Consider the following 16,865-nt stretch of genomic DNA (forward strand, 5'->3'; position numbering starts at 1 on the left):
GACTGCTAATCCAGATAAACACAAAATATTTCTTGAGAAGAAAAAAATGAAATGGAACCAAAGACAACTCCCCTAATATATCTTCATAGTAATTTAGCATATGTAAATATATTTACATCAAGATTAGCTGAGAAACCATATCAACTGTGACCCTCAGCCTACCAAGTGGCTCAAGCAAGGAAATATGTGTTAAACACTATGTAAATTGATGGAAACAACAGTATGCCTCCTAATGCTAACTAGCACTTAGCAGGAAGCAGCTGAAAGCCACTATCCAGCTAGGTGAACTCCTTAACATTGTACTTGTTTATAAAGCTTGTGAACTCAAACACTCAGAATGCATCTGTTTTCTGACGACAGGTAAACAGGAATAAACATCAATGGGAGAAGGAAACCAAACTTCTGTGGCTGAATTTATCTTGCTGGGACTTTCACAGGATCCAAAGACCCAGGTCTTGCTCTTCTGTCTTTTCCTGATCACTTACCTTCTCTCTATATTTGGAAACCTGCTCATGATTATGCTTATCCAGACTGATTCTCGATTTCACACTCCCATGTACTTTTTTCTCAAAAACTTGTCCTTTGCTGACCTCTGTTTCTCTACAAGCATCGTTCCTCAGATGTTGGCCCACTTCCTTGTAAAAAAGAAAACCATTTCCTTTGCTGGATGCTCACTACAGATAGTTGTCTTCCTCCTGGCAGGGTGTACAGAGTGTGCACTGCTGGCGGTGATGTCCTATGACCGCTATGTGGCTGTCTGCAAGCCCCTGCACTACTCCACCATCATGACCTGGAGGGTTTGTGTCCAGTTGGCCATAATGTCCTGGATCAGCGGGGCGTTTGCATGTTCAGTGGACAGTGCATTTACACTGTGTCTCCCCTACCAGGGACAGAATGTAATTAATCATTATTTTTGTGAACCTCCTGCACTCCTGAAGCTGGCTTCAGCAGACACCTACAATGCTGAGATGGCTCTCTTTTCAATGGGCGTGATTATCCTCTTAGCACCTGTCTCCCTCATCCTTGTCTCCTACTGGCATATTGTCTCCACTGTGATTCAGATGCAGTCAGGAGAGGGGAGGCTCAAGTTGTTCTCTACCTGTGGCTCCCATCTCACTGTTGTGGTTCTCTACTATGGCTCTGGAATATTTGCCTACATGAGACCTAATTCCAAGGCAATGAATGAAAAGGATAAGGTCATCTCTGTGTTCTATTCAGTTATGACTTCCATGTTGAACCCCATCATATACAGCCTGAGGAACAAGGATGTGAAGGGGGCTCTCAGGAAGCTGGCTGGAAGATAGTCCACCTATGGAGGCACTGATTTCTGACAGTTTTCTTAAGTATTTGGAACACTGTGATTAACAATAGCTCCACTATCCTCATCCTTTCCTTGCCTTGCTTTATTTGGTTCAGTTGATTTTTGTCTCCACAAATATCCATTAAATACCTACTCTGTGCAAGCACTGTTCCAGAACCTCTCAATAAGAGTATAACGTAGTGCCTTCCTCAAAAGGTTTCATTACCTCTGGGACAACAGAGAGCCATGCTCTGTCCTAAGGGGAGGTTGCACTCTTCTGTTATCTTATGGTCTCTTTCTGCAGTTCTTCCCAGAAGGAAGTTCCCCTGTAGCAGAGTAAACTCACCCTTGAAATGTTTGCCCAAGGGAAAAAACTCGATTAATCTCCCTGAACATATTTCTAGCATCCTTCACCCACTAAATGAACTGGGAAGCCCAAGTTGTCATACAGCCACCTATGGGCTTGCTGAGGTTTTGTTTCCACATTCCTGACTAAATCAACAGTGACTGGCCAGAAAGCCAGCATTCAGTCCAGACATAAGAGTGTTGTATGGCATCTATGGAATGCTACCCATAGGTGCTATTCCTCCAATTGCCTTATTTCCAGTTAAAAGTGATTGAATCATATAGTGTTTCTGTGATGAATTTAACTGTACTGCATCATGACCCTTCCTAAAGCACCCCTTTCCTCTTTCTCCTTTCTCTTGCCTCCATTTTGTTGTGGGTGTTTTCATGCATAGGGTATGCAGAGGAGAAACAGTATGTGAGTGTGTGCAATTGTCTATGTGTATGTGTGCCTCTCTGTGGCAAGTAAGTTTAGCTATATAGAATTCTCTGCCAATAGTCCTGAATCTGATTCCTTCTCACTCCTTGACTAAATACTGCTTTATCTTAGGCCAATCTCATCTATCACCTAATTGTTTTCCATATCTTCCTCATCCTTCTAGCTGTCTGCATTTCCACCAATAAGTGTGAGAGTATTTTAAAATTTATCATTCTTTTTCTTTGGAGGAGAGAGAGGGGAGGGGAATTCAACTCAGAAAATAAAAACTAAATGTTTCCTTTTCTGATTATGAAAGAAATAAGGTGAAAAGTATTAAGAAAACAAAAAAAAATCACATATAATATCCTCTCCAGAAATAAGTTTTGCCAATGTTTCAGTTTTTATCCTTTCAGAATTTTTTTTCTCTCTCTCTTTCACAAGAAAGCATGCAGTCATGGTGAGGTAATAAAAATTAAAATTGCTCCATGTACATGAGGAGCTAGAATAAGGCTCATTGCTCTCAGTGGGGCTTCTTTTTCCCTACATATTCCACCAAACCCCCAGTGAAAGGAATCTGAATAAAATTGCTGCCAACCTGCTTCCCAGTACTATGGATCTATGAAAAGCTGTCAGCCCAAGAAGGTTGGAGGAAAATAATATAATATTTAGACCAAATACAGGAAATTTTAGGATTGGTGACAAGGACAGGAGCTCCAAAATGCCATTAGAAGATTTGATATTGAAAGTGGCTGGTGTAAAGAACCACCAAGAATATTTTGGGAAAAAAAAGTAATTATCTAATTGGGGTGAGGCAGGAAGAGAGAGAAAGATAGAGAGAGATGGAGGAGAAGGTAAAGGAGGAGGAGGAGGAAGGGGAGCAGGAGGAAGGGGAGAAGGAGGAAGAGAGCAAAAGGAGAGGAAAAGAGCTAAGTCCATGATCAAGGTGTTGGCAGGTTTGGTTTCTCCTGAGTCCTCTCCTTGGCTTGTAGATGACCATCTTATCACTGAGTCCTCACATGGTCAGTCCTCACACTGAGTCCTTCTGTGCACATGCACCCCTGGTGTCTCTTTGTGTGTCCTGATTTCCTTTTTATATGAAGACACCAGTCTGATTGAATTAGGGTCCACCGTAATAGCCTCATTTTAACTTAATCAGCTCTTCAATGGCCCTGTCTCCAAATACAATCATTTTCTGAGGTTTTGGGGGTTAGAGCTTCAACATATGAATTTTGGGAGGGCACAATTCAGCCCATAACTCAGGAGATCCTCTACTGAGAGTAATTTGACATGTGCAAAGTCGTTATCAGCTGGTCACACAATTAATTAATAGTGTATCTCTCTGTTGGGGGGGGGGTCACCTCAACCTTCCAGGTGGTTCTATTAGGCTGAGTCCCTTTTACAAAGAGCCCTGGCTAATTCTCTTCCACAGGATCCACATATGGCCAAGTGGAGTCATGCTTGTACCCTATCTTGCTAAATTCTGGGAATGTGGAATGCTGTGTCTCTTCTCTTCAACCAGGGACACCATGCCTTTCCATAGTTGACCTTTCGATTTTTTATGTGTGAGGAAAGTACCTGTTCTAGCATTCTTCAAGTTCCAGATAAGACACATGAAGTTCTCTAGCAGGGCTTTTGAAGCTCCCGTCACTTAACTTAATATGAGGAGAAGCACCTTATTTTCTCAGGGAGGGAGGAGTAAAACACTATTCTGAAAAATATCTTCAAAGTATTCCTCTCCACCAGCTTCCAACTATCTCTTTTTTATACCTTAGAAGGGTTGACAGTTTAATGTTTACAAACGGTCTACTGATCACCTCCATGTAAGTCCCTCCTAATGTGGTAGCTCCTCAGTTTAGAATTCAGAGGTAATGAAAAATATTGTTTTATTTTGGGATTTAGATAATATTTGGAATATATAATATTTCTATTACATTAGCATAGATGCAATAATCTAAATGAAATTCTAAGAAATTGAATCAAGGAGTATAATTAAAATATAATGTGCCATAATATTTTTAGTTATTCTTCATTAGACTCATCATTCAATCATTTCCTTTATCCCTTCATCTTTTTGTACATTCTAATAAATTTAAGACTATACCTCTGAGCAGTCATTATTATAAACCTTATTGTCTTACAATATAGCAAATGAGGGCAAAGCCCTGCACATCCTTTTGCCCCTTATCATCTCAGGGCATGTTGACTTCCAACAGCCAGTATCTGCATCTTTTGCATGAGGACTTTCTTTGGCTGATATGCTGGTTCTGTCCCCATGCCCAGAAGGCTTGAATGGCCCAGGGAATTAATGTCCTTTGCAGCAACCAGGACTTTGATGATTGATGAGAGTTGGCATGTAAATACCGCACATCCCTCACACCTTAGGTGTGAGATGCCTCTGAGATACATGTTCTACTCTGTTTCTCAGAACTCCCCAAGTCTGTTAAGATCCAATTGCCCATGGTAACTTGTGTGATGACACACCCTTTATTGACTCTTTTGCTTTGCTGTCCCACTTCCCTATCCAGCTAATTTTTTCTGAGTTTCCTTCCCAAATAAACTTTTTGCACTCAAATCCTTGTTCAGGGTCAACTTGTGAGGGACCCTAAACTAAGAGACATTCGCTGTTTGTAATTTTTTTCCCTTTGCTGCGAATTATCTCACAATACAGGCTATTTCTGCCTAATCCTTTAATATTCATTGAAAACTGTGTTCCCTGCGTGTGTGAGTGAAGGAGGTAGAGAAGAGAAAATATGGGGAAGGCTCTGATGTGGCCTAGCTCCTGCATCATTAGTTGATATTTCTCCATTTTCTGATCTGCAGAGTCCCTTTATACTAGAATTAGACATAAATAAAACATAGCCTAAATTCTTTGGGTATCTCAAACTTTAAATGCTCCCAAGATTGAAGTAAAAATTATATTTTTAAATATAACTTTTATTATTATTATTATTATTATTATTATTATTATAGAATTGGTAGAGATTTATTCTAAACCTTGTCCTATAACATTTTCTTTTCCCTGGTTTACTGACCTGAAGTCAGCTTTTAAAAATATTTATATCTTCATGGATATTTTAGTTGGAATTTGAGAGGACCGGTGAAAGACACTTTCATTCATTTACTAATTCAGCAAACATTTATTGAGTACCAAACCTCTGCCAGTTACATGCTAGAAGCTAGAGATGTGATTGGAAACAAAACAGGTCCAGTTCCTGCCCCTCTGGAGTTTATGTGCTAGTGTAATGTGCTACCAGATAACCCTGAGATCGGAAGGAAGAAAGTATTGGGGTTAGCATAAAAAAAACAAAGCGTTAGTCTGTTTTGCACCAAGAGAAGGAGGAATACGGGAATTTAGTGAGTTTAAAACAAACCCGGTAGCATAAAACAGTACACACTACCGGATTTTGCAAAGAGGACATTAGTGATCTTGGGACAAAGAATGTCAGTTCAGCTCATATAGGGCACTTGACAGGAGGTGATACAAACAGGCTGAGGAGTGCAGGGCAGAAGTGAAGTGTGCCACAAAGTGTGCTGTAAAGTGAAGTCGGAGCCATAGAAAACACCTACACTTGACACCTCAGGATCTCTTTTTTTTTCAGGCTACCCAGAATGGAGATGACTCTTGTTGTCAGCCTGGGAAACACATATTGAAGAAATTGGCTTCACCAAATGGAAAAGCTTGGGTCCTCAAAGCACCTCTTAGAGGAAAGCAGTTAAGGACAGCTCCCTAACCAAGAAATCTGCATTGAACTGTTACATGAGTGAGAAATACAATTTTATTGGGTTATGCTGCTGTCATTTCTGGGTTGTCTGATATAGCAGGTAGCAAGTGTTACCTTCACATACAATGAATGAACAACTCAAAGTAGAAGTAGACTCAGTTATTCCAAATGCTTTTTCAAGAAATTTGTTGTAAAAAAATGGAGGGATTTAGAGAAATAGTCTGCAAGGAAAGGAAAACCAAAGGACTATTTTTTTTTTTTAATGTTTGTTTTGTGCTTTTTTTTTGCTGAGGAAGATTCACCCTGAGCTAAAATCCGGTGCCAATTTTCCTCTTTTTGTATGTGAGGCGCTACCATAGCATGGCCACTGACAGATGAGTGGTATAGGTCAGCGCCCAGGAACCGAACCCAGGCCACCAAAGTGGAGCATGCCAAATTTAACTGCTAGACCATCAGGGCTGGACCAAGGGACTGTTTTTTGAACAGAGAAGTCTTGATCATCCTTGGAAGCTAAATCAGAGGATTGAGAGAGAGCTTAAGATACAAGAAGAACATGTAAATGAAGTATCAAAGAGATACAGCAGGCAATGAAGATGAGAAAGATAGAATCTCAGTAATAATTGGAGAAGTCAATGCTCAAGTGAAGGTGCATTCATTCCTTTGAAATAAAAGACCAAGCAGTAAAGATAATTCCCACAGAAGATAATGAAGAGGTGAAAGAAAGTTTGCATCTAAGAGATTTAATCACCTGTGATCTTTATTTTATCTGTGAAGTAGAAAGCAAGATTGAAAGTCAGGATTTAATTCATCATTACCGTAAGCTCACCATCCAAAATGAAAGCTATGACTTTGACAATATCTTTCATCTAACTATTAGGTCTCTGCCCTTTCACATTGTAGTAACTGTTGTCCCAAATCCTATGTCCATCATTCTCTTTTTCACTCTTTTATGTATTTTTACTGAATCTACATGTAGCCATAAAATGTTTACTTTTATTTGAGTTTTTAACTCTGTAAAAGGAATATCATGATATATTATCCTTAGGACTCCCTTTTTTCACAGAATATTAGATTATTGAGTTGTTCGTTTTGTTGTATGTCCTTCTGGTTCCTTTGTTTTGATTGCTTCGTAATATTCTCATGAGTGAATATTTATCCATTCCATTGTTGATGGACATAAGGGTTGTTTCCAATTTTTGTTCTATTTTTAATAGTGCTGTTCTTACATTTTACATGTGTAAAACCTTAGGAGTATGTTCCTTTTACAATGAGAAAAATAAAAAGATCCTGTATTATATTTCTCTTGTTGTACTTGTGCAGTAATTTTCTTGAGTATATTCTTTTTACAATCAGAAAATGAAGAAAAATTATTTTTAGTTTTCTTAAGTTGAAAGAAAAAAGATATAACTCTAGTAGCAGTTCCAGAATTTCCTGGCAAAATCAGTGATTAAAGAGAGACTGAGGAATGAGAGAGACCTGGCAGAAAACTGAGGGAGAGAATGGCCTGAACTAAAGCAGTGATGGGTGGAGGCGGATGTTGTGTCATCATCCCAGCGCTCTAAGCAGCTGAGCCCACTGGACACAGAGAGCAGGGACATATATACATTCCTGCACATATGTGTGCACATGCATTAGAGGGAGGAGAAAGGAGAGACAAATAATTTAAAAGCATAGAAAGGTCCAATAAATCAGTACGTTGATGGTAATTAATGGCGAAGGAAAGAATACCTGACATGAACAGAAGCACTGCTGATTTCAGTTCCCTCTGGCTGGTAATAGCTCAGGCTCGAGGCACAAAGAGGGAGACGAGGAGTGGCAGCATTTACAGCTCTCTTGAGACATACTTTATGATTTGGGCAGAGGACTAGCCTGGGGGGCCCTTGTTCTTGGGTCGGTTACTGACACTGCCTCTATAGACAGGGTTTTGGAAACAGCCTCAGTAAGTTCATATGCGGCAAAATAAGCCCTCAGGCCTCAGAGCTCATTTAGTGGGTGAAGTTTGCAGGAATGGGAGGCCAGGGACATGCCTGGGGATTCATTAAAATCTTGTTTCCTGGAGCAGTATTTTCATGTCAGCTGAGGAGATGAGACCATGGTACCTCCCCCAGGACAGGGCCACAGCTCACTGTTACCCCAGGGGCAGTGAGGCCGGGCCCCGTAGCATCTCCTTGGGGAAGCTCCTCTCATAACTTTTTACCCAGATTCCTGCTGTGCTCATCTTTTATCATGGACCCCAGCAGAAGAGAACCACATGAAAATCGGGGTACCTGGACTCAAGGACTCGGCCAGAACCATGCCAAGGCTGTGAAGGCTTTCTCACGAGGAGAATGGACAAGAAGTTGGGAGAGATTTAGCTTCCTGCCTAGGTCTGCATCCATTTCTGCCCCCAGAGAGGATCTGCAATGCCAGTGCCTGGAGAAGTCTTTGACCTCTGATCTCAGACACAGCCAGACACACCCGTACATCTCACCCTGCCGGAAGAACCACCTCTTCTTACTTCATCTTCTTGAACATCTTCATCCCTCAAACGAATCACAGGGCAGTAGGTGTGGTCTGGCAGCTGTGCCCCTCCTCATCTGAGGTTAGGGCTCTGTCTCTGTCTCCAGAAATTATGTGGAGTCTGGAAGTCTTGAGAAACAGGGTTAAGACCTCACTGATTTGCTTCTCATATTGTCTAGTCCCTCAGGCTTTATACTCATCTACTCCCTTCTATACTCTGGGCACCCTGCATGTGTGGGTACACCCACAATCAGTCTGTTCCACTGACCAGACCTGGGTTCCTGTACTTTCTAATGCTGGCATCCAATTAAAAGTCTCGGTACTTACTTTTGGACTTGGATTATCCTGGCCTCTACTAGACTGATGTGTGCCCTAAAAGAGTGATCATCTAGAATCAGTTGAAGTGCCTCTTCCTTATATGCCTGCTTGACACTACAGTCCAAAACCACAGAAAAAGCCAATTGAAGTCGATACATTTTTAAAATGTACTGAGCAATGATACAGAGAAATAATTTATAAAAATATGCTTCCAAATTTTTAGCTCCTTCTTGTTAATTGGTTCTGTCTGACCATTTCCTATGAGGTACAACAATGCCCGTCTGTTAATCTCAGTCTCCACTGACTTCTCTTTGTCTGAGATCATCACCGTCAGTTTTCCAGAAAGGCAGCTCTTTCCTCTGTAGGCTCGGTGTGTGTTCTCTGGCTTTTATCTTCAGATGGCCTAGAGGAGACAAGTCAGAGAATGGAAAAGGAGGGAAAGCAGGGGTCTGAATCAAGGAGAGGAAGGCAGATAGGCAGGATCCTTAGTCCTAATGATCACCCCCTTGCTTAAGCCCTGTTATTTTCAGCTCTCTGAAATCCTGTCCAAAGTCCTGGTGCAGAAATCTGGAAAAATGTGCCCGACTAATTATTTTCTTCCCTTTATTACTCTGTCCATTCATCATTTTAGATCAATGAAATGAAAAATATTTTAAGTCAAATATTCACTAGGAACAATGCTACCTATTGTCTTCGTATTTGTCTTGTTGTTGTGAGTAGGCAAAGGTCTTCCTGCCAAGATTTCTTAGTTTAAACCCATAGTTTTGGTTTTGTAAATCAAGGGAAGGATCTCAGACCCCAAGGAATGATGAGACACAGTTTTACAGGGGATGTTTTCCTGGCTGGCTTCTTGCTCAGACTTCATTGCCACACAAGTGCAGGGAGGATCTTCTTGAACAGTGGTTCAGTGTCCTGACCTTTGTAATGTTATTTCCTCTCTCTATTGTTGTACCTGACCCTTTTGTTCTTAGCTACCTCCTATTCATCCTCAGCCTATAGCTTATATGTCACTTCTCCAGGGAATTCTTTCCCGAAAGCTTACTTGCATGGACTCATAGTATGTTATATTTTCCTTCATATATCAACCATTGCCAATGGATTTATGTAAGTGTTTGTGTAATAGGTTTTTCATCTATATGCCATTTCCCTAGCATGAAGTGTAGCACCTGATACATTGAGGATCTTCAGTAAGTGTTTATTGAATGAATGAAAGGAGCTGGATCAGATGGGCCTTCCAATTTCAGGACTTTATGATCCTACCACTTCAAGGTCCCAACTCTAAGTTGACCAGGATGATGACATAAACAGAAGATAAGAGGAGTAGGAGCAGATGATACAAGGGAAAGATGAAGAATTTGGTCATGAATTCTTTTCTTCTCTTCCAGAGAGCCTCCTAAGGCCTCCATTCTACTGCAAATGGGCTGCTTTCACAAAGAGCAAGCTAAGTGAACACTGTCTCACACACCCGAAACACTCCACTTTCTCTCCTCCACAACCCCTTCCAGCAGTACTAGCATATAGATTCAAGGTACGGCAGAAGGAGCACTCCTCCAGATGCTGCTAGATTTATGAGATAGAGGAATCTCCTTTTCCTGTTCAGGGTCTTGCTTTGACTCTTGGGTGGCAGGATGGCTTTGGAACTTTTCTATAAATTCTCCTCTTTTATAGCTCTCCCGATCTATCATATGCTCTAAACACAAATACCCTGAGATCTTTGCAAATCTCTTCTATTATCTTTTCCTTGATTCCTCCCTAGAAAAGATTTTACCATTACATACAAATAAGCAAACACTTTATGTACTGTTCCTGCAGGTCAGCCTTCAAAATCTATACCACCTTGACCATTCAGTTCATCCCGGAAGTCTTTTTCCCTCCAGCAGAGTAGTGGTGTGCTCATCAAAGATGTGACGATAGTTCAAGAACACAAGAGATCAAATGGTCCAAGAGCAGAGAGGTTTCCTGTTGAGGAAGCTGTCAACAGCAATGAGACTGGGAAGTAAAGGCAGGTGCCACATCTCTGGGGAAGACATCATAGAGCTTTATTATAAATTAAACTTCAAAAACGGAATTGGAATCCCAAGTATATTTTAAGCAGAAAACCAGTTAGAATTTAAACCAATGGCCAATGTGTTTCTTTACGATGAAGACAGATATATTTTTATCTGTTTACAAAGAAGTTTGCTTGGGCACGTTCTCTTGGATATCTTATTTGAAGGGATTTCTAAATGATTAGCTCTTAGCAACGTGCTTTCACATAATTCAATAAAAAGATTCAGAAATTCAGAAGTAAGACGGCAAACATAGCTACCAAGAGGAAAAGATACCATCTCACGGAATTCCCATTGGCCACCCCATAGTGAAATAAGACAATACAAAAACTAGGGAGAACTTTCTTAGAAAGTTTCACTTTCTCTTTCACTGAGAATCCATTTGATTCTAGCCAACCAAAGAAATGACACAGAATGGAGCACTGGAATTCTACTCTAGAAAGTGGCTTCATATTGATGGGGATTCTGAATGACAGTGGGTCTCCTGAGCTGCTCTGTGCCATAATTGCAGTCCTGTACATGTTGGCCCTGACCAGCAATGGTCTGCTGCTCCTCGTCATCACAATGGATGCCCAGCTCCATGTGCCCATGTACCTCTTGCTTGGGCAGCTCTCACTCATGGACCTCCTCTTCACATCTGTTGTCACTCCCAAGGCCATCGTGGATTTTCTGTGCAGTGAAAACACCATCTCCTTTGGGGGCTGTGCCCTTCAGATGTTCCTGGCACTGATGCTTGGTAGTGCAGAGGACCTCCTACTGGCCTTCATGGCCTATGACAGGTATGTGGCCATTTGCTATCCTCTGAACTACATGGTCCTCATGAGGCCCAGGGTCTGCTGGCTCATGGTGGCCACATCCTGGATCCTGGCATTCCTGAGTGCCCTAGGACATACCATGTATACTATGCACTTCCCTTTCTGCACATCCCAGAAAATCAGGCACCTACTCTGTGAGATCCCACCTCTGCTGAAGTTGGCCTGTGCAGATGCTTCCAGGTATGAGCTCATGGTGTATGTGACAGGCGTGACTTTCCTCTTGCTCCCTCTTTCTGTCATTGTTGCCTCCTATACACTAATCCTACTAACTGTGCTCCACATGCCCTCAGATGAGGGGTGGCAGAAAGCCCTCGTCACCTGTTCTTCCCACCTGACTGTGGTCGGGATGTTCTATGGAGCTGCCACATTCATGTACGTCCTGCCCAGCTCTCTCCACAGCCCCAAGCAGGACAACATCATTTCTGTTTTCTACACAATGGTCACCCCAGCCCTGAACCCCCTCATCTACAGCCTCAGGAATAAGGAGGTCATGGGGGCCTTGAGGAGGGTCTTGGGGAAATACATGCTGCTGACACACTCCTAACATAATTACCAAGTAGACACGGTAGGAGACTAAGTTTCCATTTTAATACCATGCAGCAGTGAGAAGCAGCAGTAGTTTTAAGCTGACCAAACTCCAATAGCCTCTTAACATCAGGGGAGGCCCACTCTCCTTTGAACTGGATTCTTAGACAATTAATAGAGAAAATTATGCTTAGAACATATGTTAGGCTTCTTGTTTGTTAGGCAGATGGTTGTTCAAGCAATTAGTTGGAAAGAATAATAGTTTTGTGACTGCATTTGTACTCCAGATTTAAGGAGCAGTTTGGATTGATTATATAAGTGAAGACAATTCATATGTTGATATAGTGGAAAAGGCTAAACAGGGTGTTTTTATACTGCCTGAAATTAAATTTAAAAGTAAAATAGAGAAATGAATAAAAGAGAATGTAAATTACCCAAATTTTAAGTGATTACTAGAGGTACAATAACAGTGAGAGATATCTATTGTGTATATTGTTTGAATTTTTTTTAAAATGTGACCTTATATGTATACAAACATGTTTTGAAATATTAAAACAATTGCAAGGAGTTCATATTCTTGAGCTGAGTATATGTATATGTCAGTATCTGCATGAAAGGAGGGATAAATATATAATTCACTTTCTAGCAAGCCTAAATATGTTTTATTTTGTCATTTGCTTTATAAGCATGGGAAGATTTATAACAAAATTTGGGAACTTACATCTGTTCAGTTAAGAAGCTCCGTAATACCCTGGCTCACATAGTTGAAATTATAGTTGAGGATAGTGCTTTGTGAAAACTCAGAATACTTTCTTTTCTTGACTGAAACAATCTTAAATTGCTTAATCTACAAAGCTAAACCATAATATAAAAGCTAAAGCTAATCTATAAAACTAATCCAAGTTCATTATGAAAACAGAAAATTCAGAGATTTAGAAAGAAATGAAGACACCGAAAAAGTTTTCCTTTCATTTTTTTGTTATCCATATATGTATGTTACTGAATTGTTTTGTACATTGATTAAAGTCCTGCTTTTTTGTCATTTAGAATTTGGTAAACCTTCTTCCTTGTTAAGAGGGGAAATTATAGTTTAGGGGTAGTGAGTGAGTGGCAGGTAGGGAGGAGGCCAGAGTGCGTGCGTATGAATCTCTGCACCCCCTATATCATCTGTGCATCTTTGGACACTAAATTAAACTTTTTGTGCCTCAGTTTCCTCATTTAAAAGGGGTAATAATAATAGCACTCATGATGTTTTGGGGAGGATTGAATAAGAAAATAAATGTCAAGCACTCAGACCAGAGTCTGGCAAATGGTGCATAAAACATGCTGCCTAGCATGCAGCAGCTAGCAGGGTGAGAGACCCACCCACCCCCGCACCATGGCCTCATGACACAACTGGGCTGAGTGAAAGCCCCATGCACTCCGGCACCGCAGACATGGCCCCACCACAGCAGGCAGGTGTGCGTAGCCCACACAGGGGACACTCCTTGAGCACCTAGCTCTGGTGGCCGGGGGGATAGCACTCCTGGGTCCCATGTGTCATCTCCTATATAAGGCCCCTCCTTCAAGACTGGCAGAAATAGTTGATTTGCCTAATATATAGAAACAAACACAGAGTCAGGCAAAATGAGGAGATAAAGGAATGTGTTCCAAACAACAGAACAAGAGAAAACAGAAGTAACATTTGCATTATACAGGTCCCAGAAGGAAAAGAGAGAGAAAAAGGCCCAAAATACTCATTTGAAGAAATAATGGCTGAAAACTTCCCCAATCTGGAAAAGTAAACAGATATCCAGTCCAGGAAGCCCAGAGAGTTACAAATAAAATGAACCCAAAGAGACCCACACCAAGATACATTATAATTAAAACAGTAAAATTTAAAGATAAAGAGAGAATCCTAAAAGCAGCAAGAGAAAAACAACTTGATACACAAAAGGGAAGCCTCATAAGGCTATCAGGAGATTTTTCAGCAGAAACTTTACAGGCCAGAAGGAAGTGACATGACATATTCCAAGTGCTGAAAGGAAAAAAACTTCCAACTAAGAATTCTCTACCTGACAAGGTCATCATTCAGAATTGAAGGAGATAAGAATTTCCCAGTTAAGCAAAAGCTAAAGGAGTTCATCAACACTAAATTAGCCTTACAAGAATTGTTAAAGAGACTTCTTTAAACTGAAAAGAAATGGCACTAATTAATAAAAAGAAAGCATATAAAAGTAAAAATCTCACTGGAAAAAGTAAATATATAGTAAAGGTAGTGGATCAATCACTTATAAAGCAGGTATGAGAATTAAAAGATAAAAGTAGTAAAATAAACTAAAACTGCAATAATTAGTTTGGAGATGTGTAAAATAAAAAAACGCAAATGTGACATCAAAAATATAAAACGTGGGGAGGGGGAGTAAAAATGTAAAGTTTTGGAATATGTTCAAATTTAAGTTGCTATCAACTTAAAACGGATCGTTATATATATATATATATATATAGGATGTTATATATGAACCACACTGTAACCACAAAGCAAAAACTTATAGTAAAGACACAAAAGAAAATGAGAAAAGAATCTAAACATAACACTAAAGAAAATCATCAAACCACAAGGGCAGAGAGAAAGAGAAGAAGAAAGGAACAGAGGAACTACAAAAACAGCTGGAAAACAATGCACAAAATGACAATAAGGGCATACCTATGGATAATTATTTAAATATAAATAGACTAAATTCTCCAATCAAAAGACATAGAGTGGCTGAATGGATAAAAAACAAGAGTCATCTATATGCTATGTACAAGAGACTCACATCAGGAGGAAGAAACACACAGACTAAAATTGAAGGGATGGAGAAAGATATTCCATGCAAATGGAAACAAAAAGAAAACTGGTATAACCATACTCATATCAGACAAAATAGACTTTAAAACAAAGACTGTAATAAAAGACAAACATGGGTGTTACATAATGATAAGGGAGCCAATCCAGCTAGAAGATATAACACTTATAAATATACGTACACCCAACATAAGAGCACCAAAATATATAAAGCAAATATTAATAGACCTAAAGGGAGAAATTGAAAGCAGTAGTAGGGGACTTGAACATCCCACTTACATCAATGGAAAGATCATTCAGACAGAAAATCAATAAGGAAATATTGATCTTTTGACACATTAGACCAGATGGACCTAACAGACATATACAGAACATTCCATCCAAAAGCAGAAGAATATACATGCTTCTCAGGTGTACATGGAACATTACCAGGGTAGATCACATGCTAGGCCAAAAAACCAAGTCTCAATAAATTCAAGAAGACTGAAATCATATCAAGCATCTTCTCTGAACATAATGGTATGAAACTAGAAATCAATCACAAAAATAAAACTGAAAAAACAACAAAAACATGGAGATTAAACAACATGCTACTGAACAACCAATGGATCATCAAAGAAATCAAAGAAGAAATTAAAAAATACATAGAGACAAATGAAAACAGAAGTACAACGTACTAAACTCTATGAGATGCATCAAGAGTACTTCTAAAAGGGAAGTTCATAGCAATATAGGCCTGCTTCAAGAAACAAGAGAAATCTCAAACAATCTAACTACACCTAAACGAACAAGAAAAGGAAGAAAAAATGAAGCCCAAAGTTAGTGGAAGCAAGGAAATGCTAAAGATCAGAGTGGAGATAGATGAAAGAGAGTTTAAAAAGACAACAGAAAAGATCAACGAAACTGAGAGCTGGTTATTTTCAGTTTATTATTTAGCCTCATGATAGGATTCGTAGGAAAGGGAAATGTTACAACATTTATGTAGTTGATATACAGCCATCTTTTCCTTTGTCTTTTTCAGGTGATTGTACCCTTATAATTCCCATTCTTAGTTCAGAAAATATTTCCATACATTTCTTTTAGATTTGCTTCATAATGTCATAAGTGACATTTAACTTTTTAATCTCTGCAATTTATTTTTTTATACGATGTGTAGTGAGGCTTTTAGTTAATTGTGTTTCTAAATAGGTTATTTTCTTACTAGCACTCTTAATAATCCTTTCATATTATTTATTTACTTTTTTTTTTTTCAGGGACCTAACAAAAGGAGATGGAATGGGGGTTTGGGGAGTGGGAGGAGTTGAGGCCTCAAATCCAGGACTTGAACATCTGTAAAATAAACAATTACTGTGCTTCCCTCATGAATCTCACAATATTCATGGAACTTTGGTTTCATTCTTAGGCAAAATTTCATTGTGTACAATGAAAGTATTTGCGAAATATATGCAGGTTTTAGTTTAATTATGGTAAAACAAATAAAAGTCCAACAGCATCCTCTCCCCCAAATATCACCTGTTAATTGCCATTATTTAATCAATACCAGTTTGCTGGTATTGATTTTGTATGATCTCTCTTATTTGTGGAATCTAAAAAAACAAAACAAAACAAAACAAAACTCATAAATACACAGAACAGATTGGTGGTTGCCAGAGGGGGGTGGAGGGTGGAAGAAATGGGTGAATGGGGTCAAGAGGTAAAAAGTATAAAAGAGAAAAATGCAGTTGATGTAAAACAGACATAGAAATTTTGAATTATACTTAAAAAAACACAATATATATTTTACAATTGTTCAACTATATAGTCTTCTTATAAATACAGCAATAGAGAATATTTCTGGGTTAGTTTTCTAGTCACAGTAGTCTATTAAGACTCTCCTCACCCATTTTTCCTCACTAACCTTTTCTATTTAACTTTCCTGATGAACTTTTGAATCAATCATATGTCAAAAAAAATCCCATCGGTATATTCATTGTGATTGTATTTAACCCATAAATTGATTTGGAAATTTTGACTGTTTGCCATACTCAGTCTTACCTCCCAGGAACATG

General features: G+C 39.4%; 2 protein-coding genes across 2 annotated transcripts; both read left to right on the plus strand.

Moving 5' to 3' along the window:
• The first annotated feature begins 362 nt into the window (after window positions 1-362).
• On the plus strand, window positions 363-1,304 carry LOC131408820 (olfactory receptor 2D3-like). The gene has a single exon (XM_058545869.1). It carries the CDS (start codon window positions 381-383, stop codon window positions 1,302-1,304), a length of 924 nt encoding a protein of 307 aa, XP_058401852.1. The 5' UTR covers window positions 363-380.
• A 9,724-nt stretch (window positions 1,305-11,028) lies between these two features.
• LOC131408817 (olfactory receptor 2AG2-like) lies at window positions 11,029-12,009 on the plus strand. The gene has a single exon (XM_058545866.1). The coding sequence runs from the start codon at window positions 11,065-11,067 to the stop codon at window positions 12,007-12,009; it is 945 nt and encodes a 314-aa protein (XP_058401849.1). The 5' UTR covers window positions 11,029-11,064.
• The last annotated feature ends 4,856 nt before the right edge of the window (window positions 12,010-16,865 follow it).

The sequence above is a fragment of the Diceros bicornis genome, chromosome 7 (genome assembly GCF_020826845.1).
Source record: "Diceros bicornis minor isolate mBicDic1 chromosome 7, mDicBic1.mat.cur, whole genome shotgun sequence".
Lineage (NCBI taxonomy): Eukaryota > Metazoa > Chordata > Mammalia > Perissodactyla > Rhinocerotidae > Diceros > Diceros bicornis.

Bases quoted from the DNA above. Each gene is read 5' to 3' on its own strand.
- LOC131408820 (XM_058545869.1), top strand. From the start codon at position 381: ATGGGAGAAGGAAACCAAACTTCTGTGGCTGAATTTATCTTGCTGGGA.
- LOC131408817 (XM_058545866.1), top strand. From the start codon at position 11,065: ATGGAGCACTGGAATTCTACTCTAGAAAGTGGCTTCATATTGATGGGG.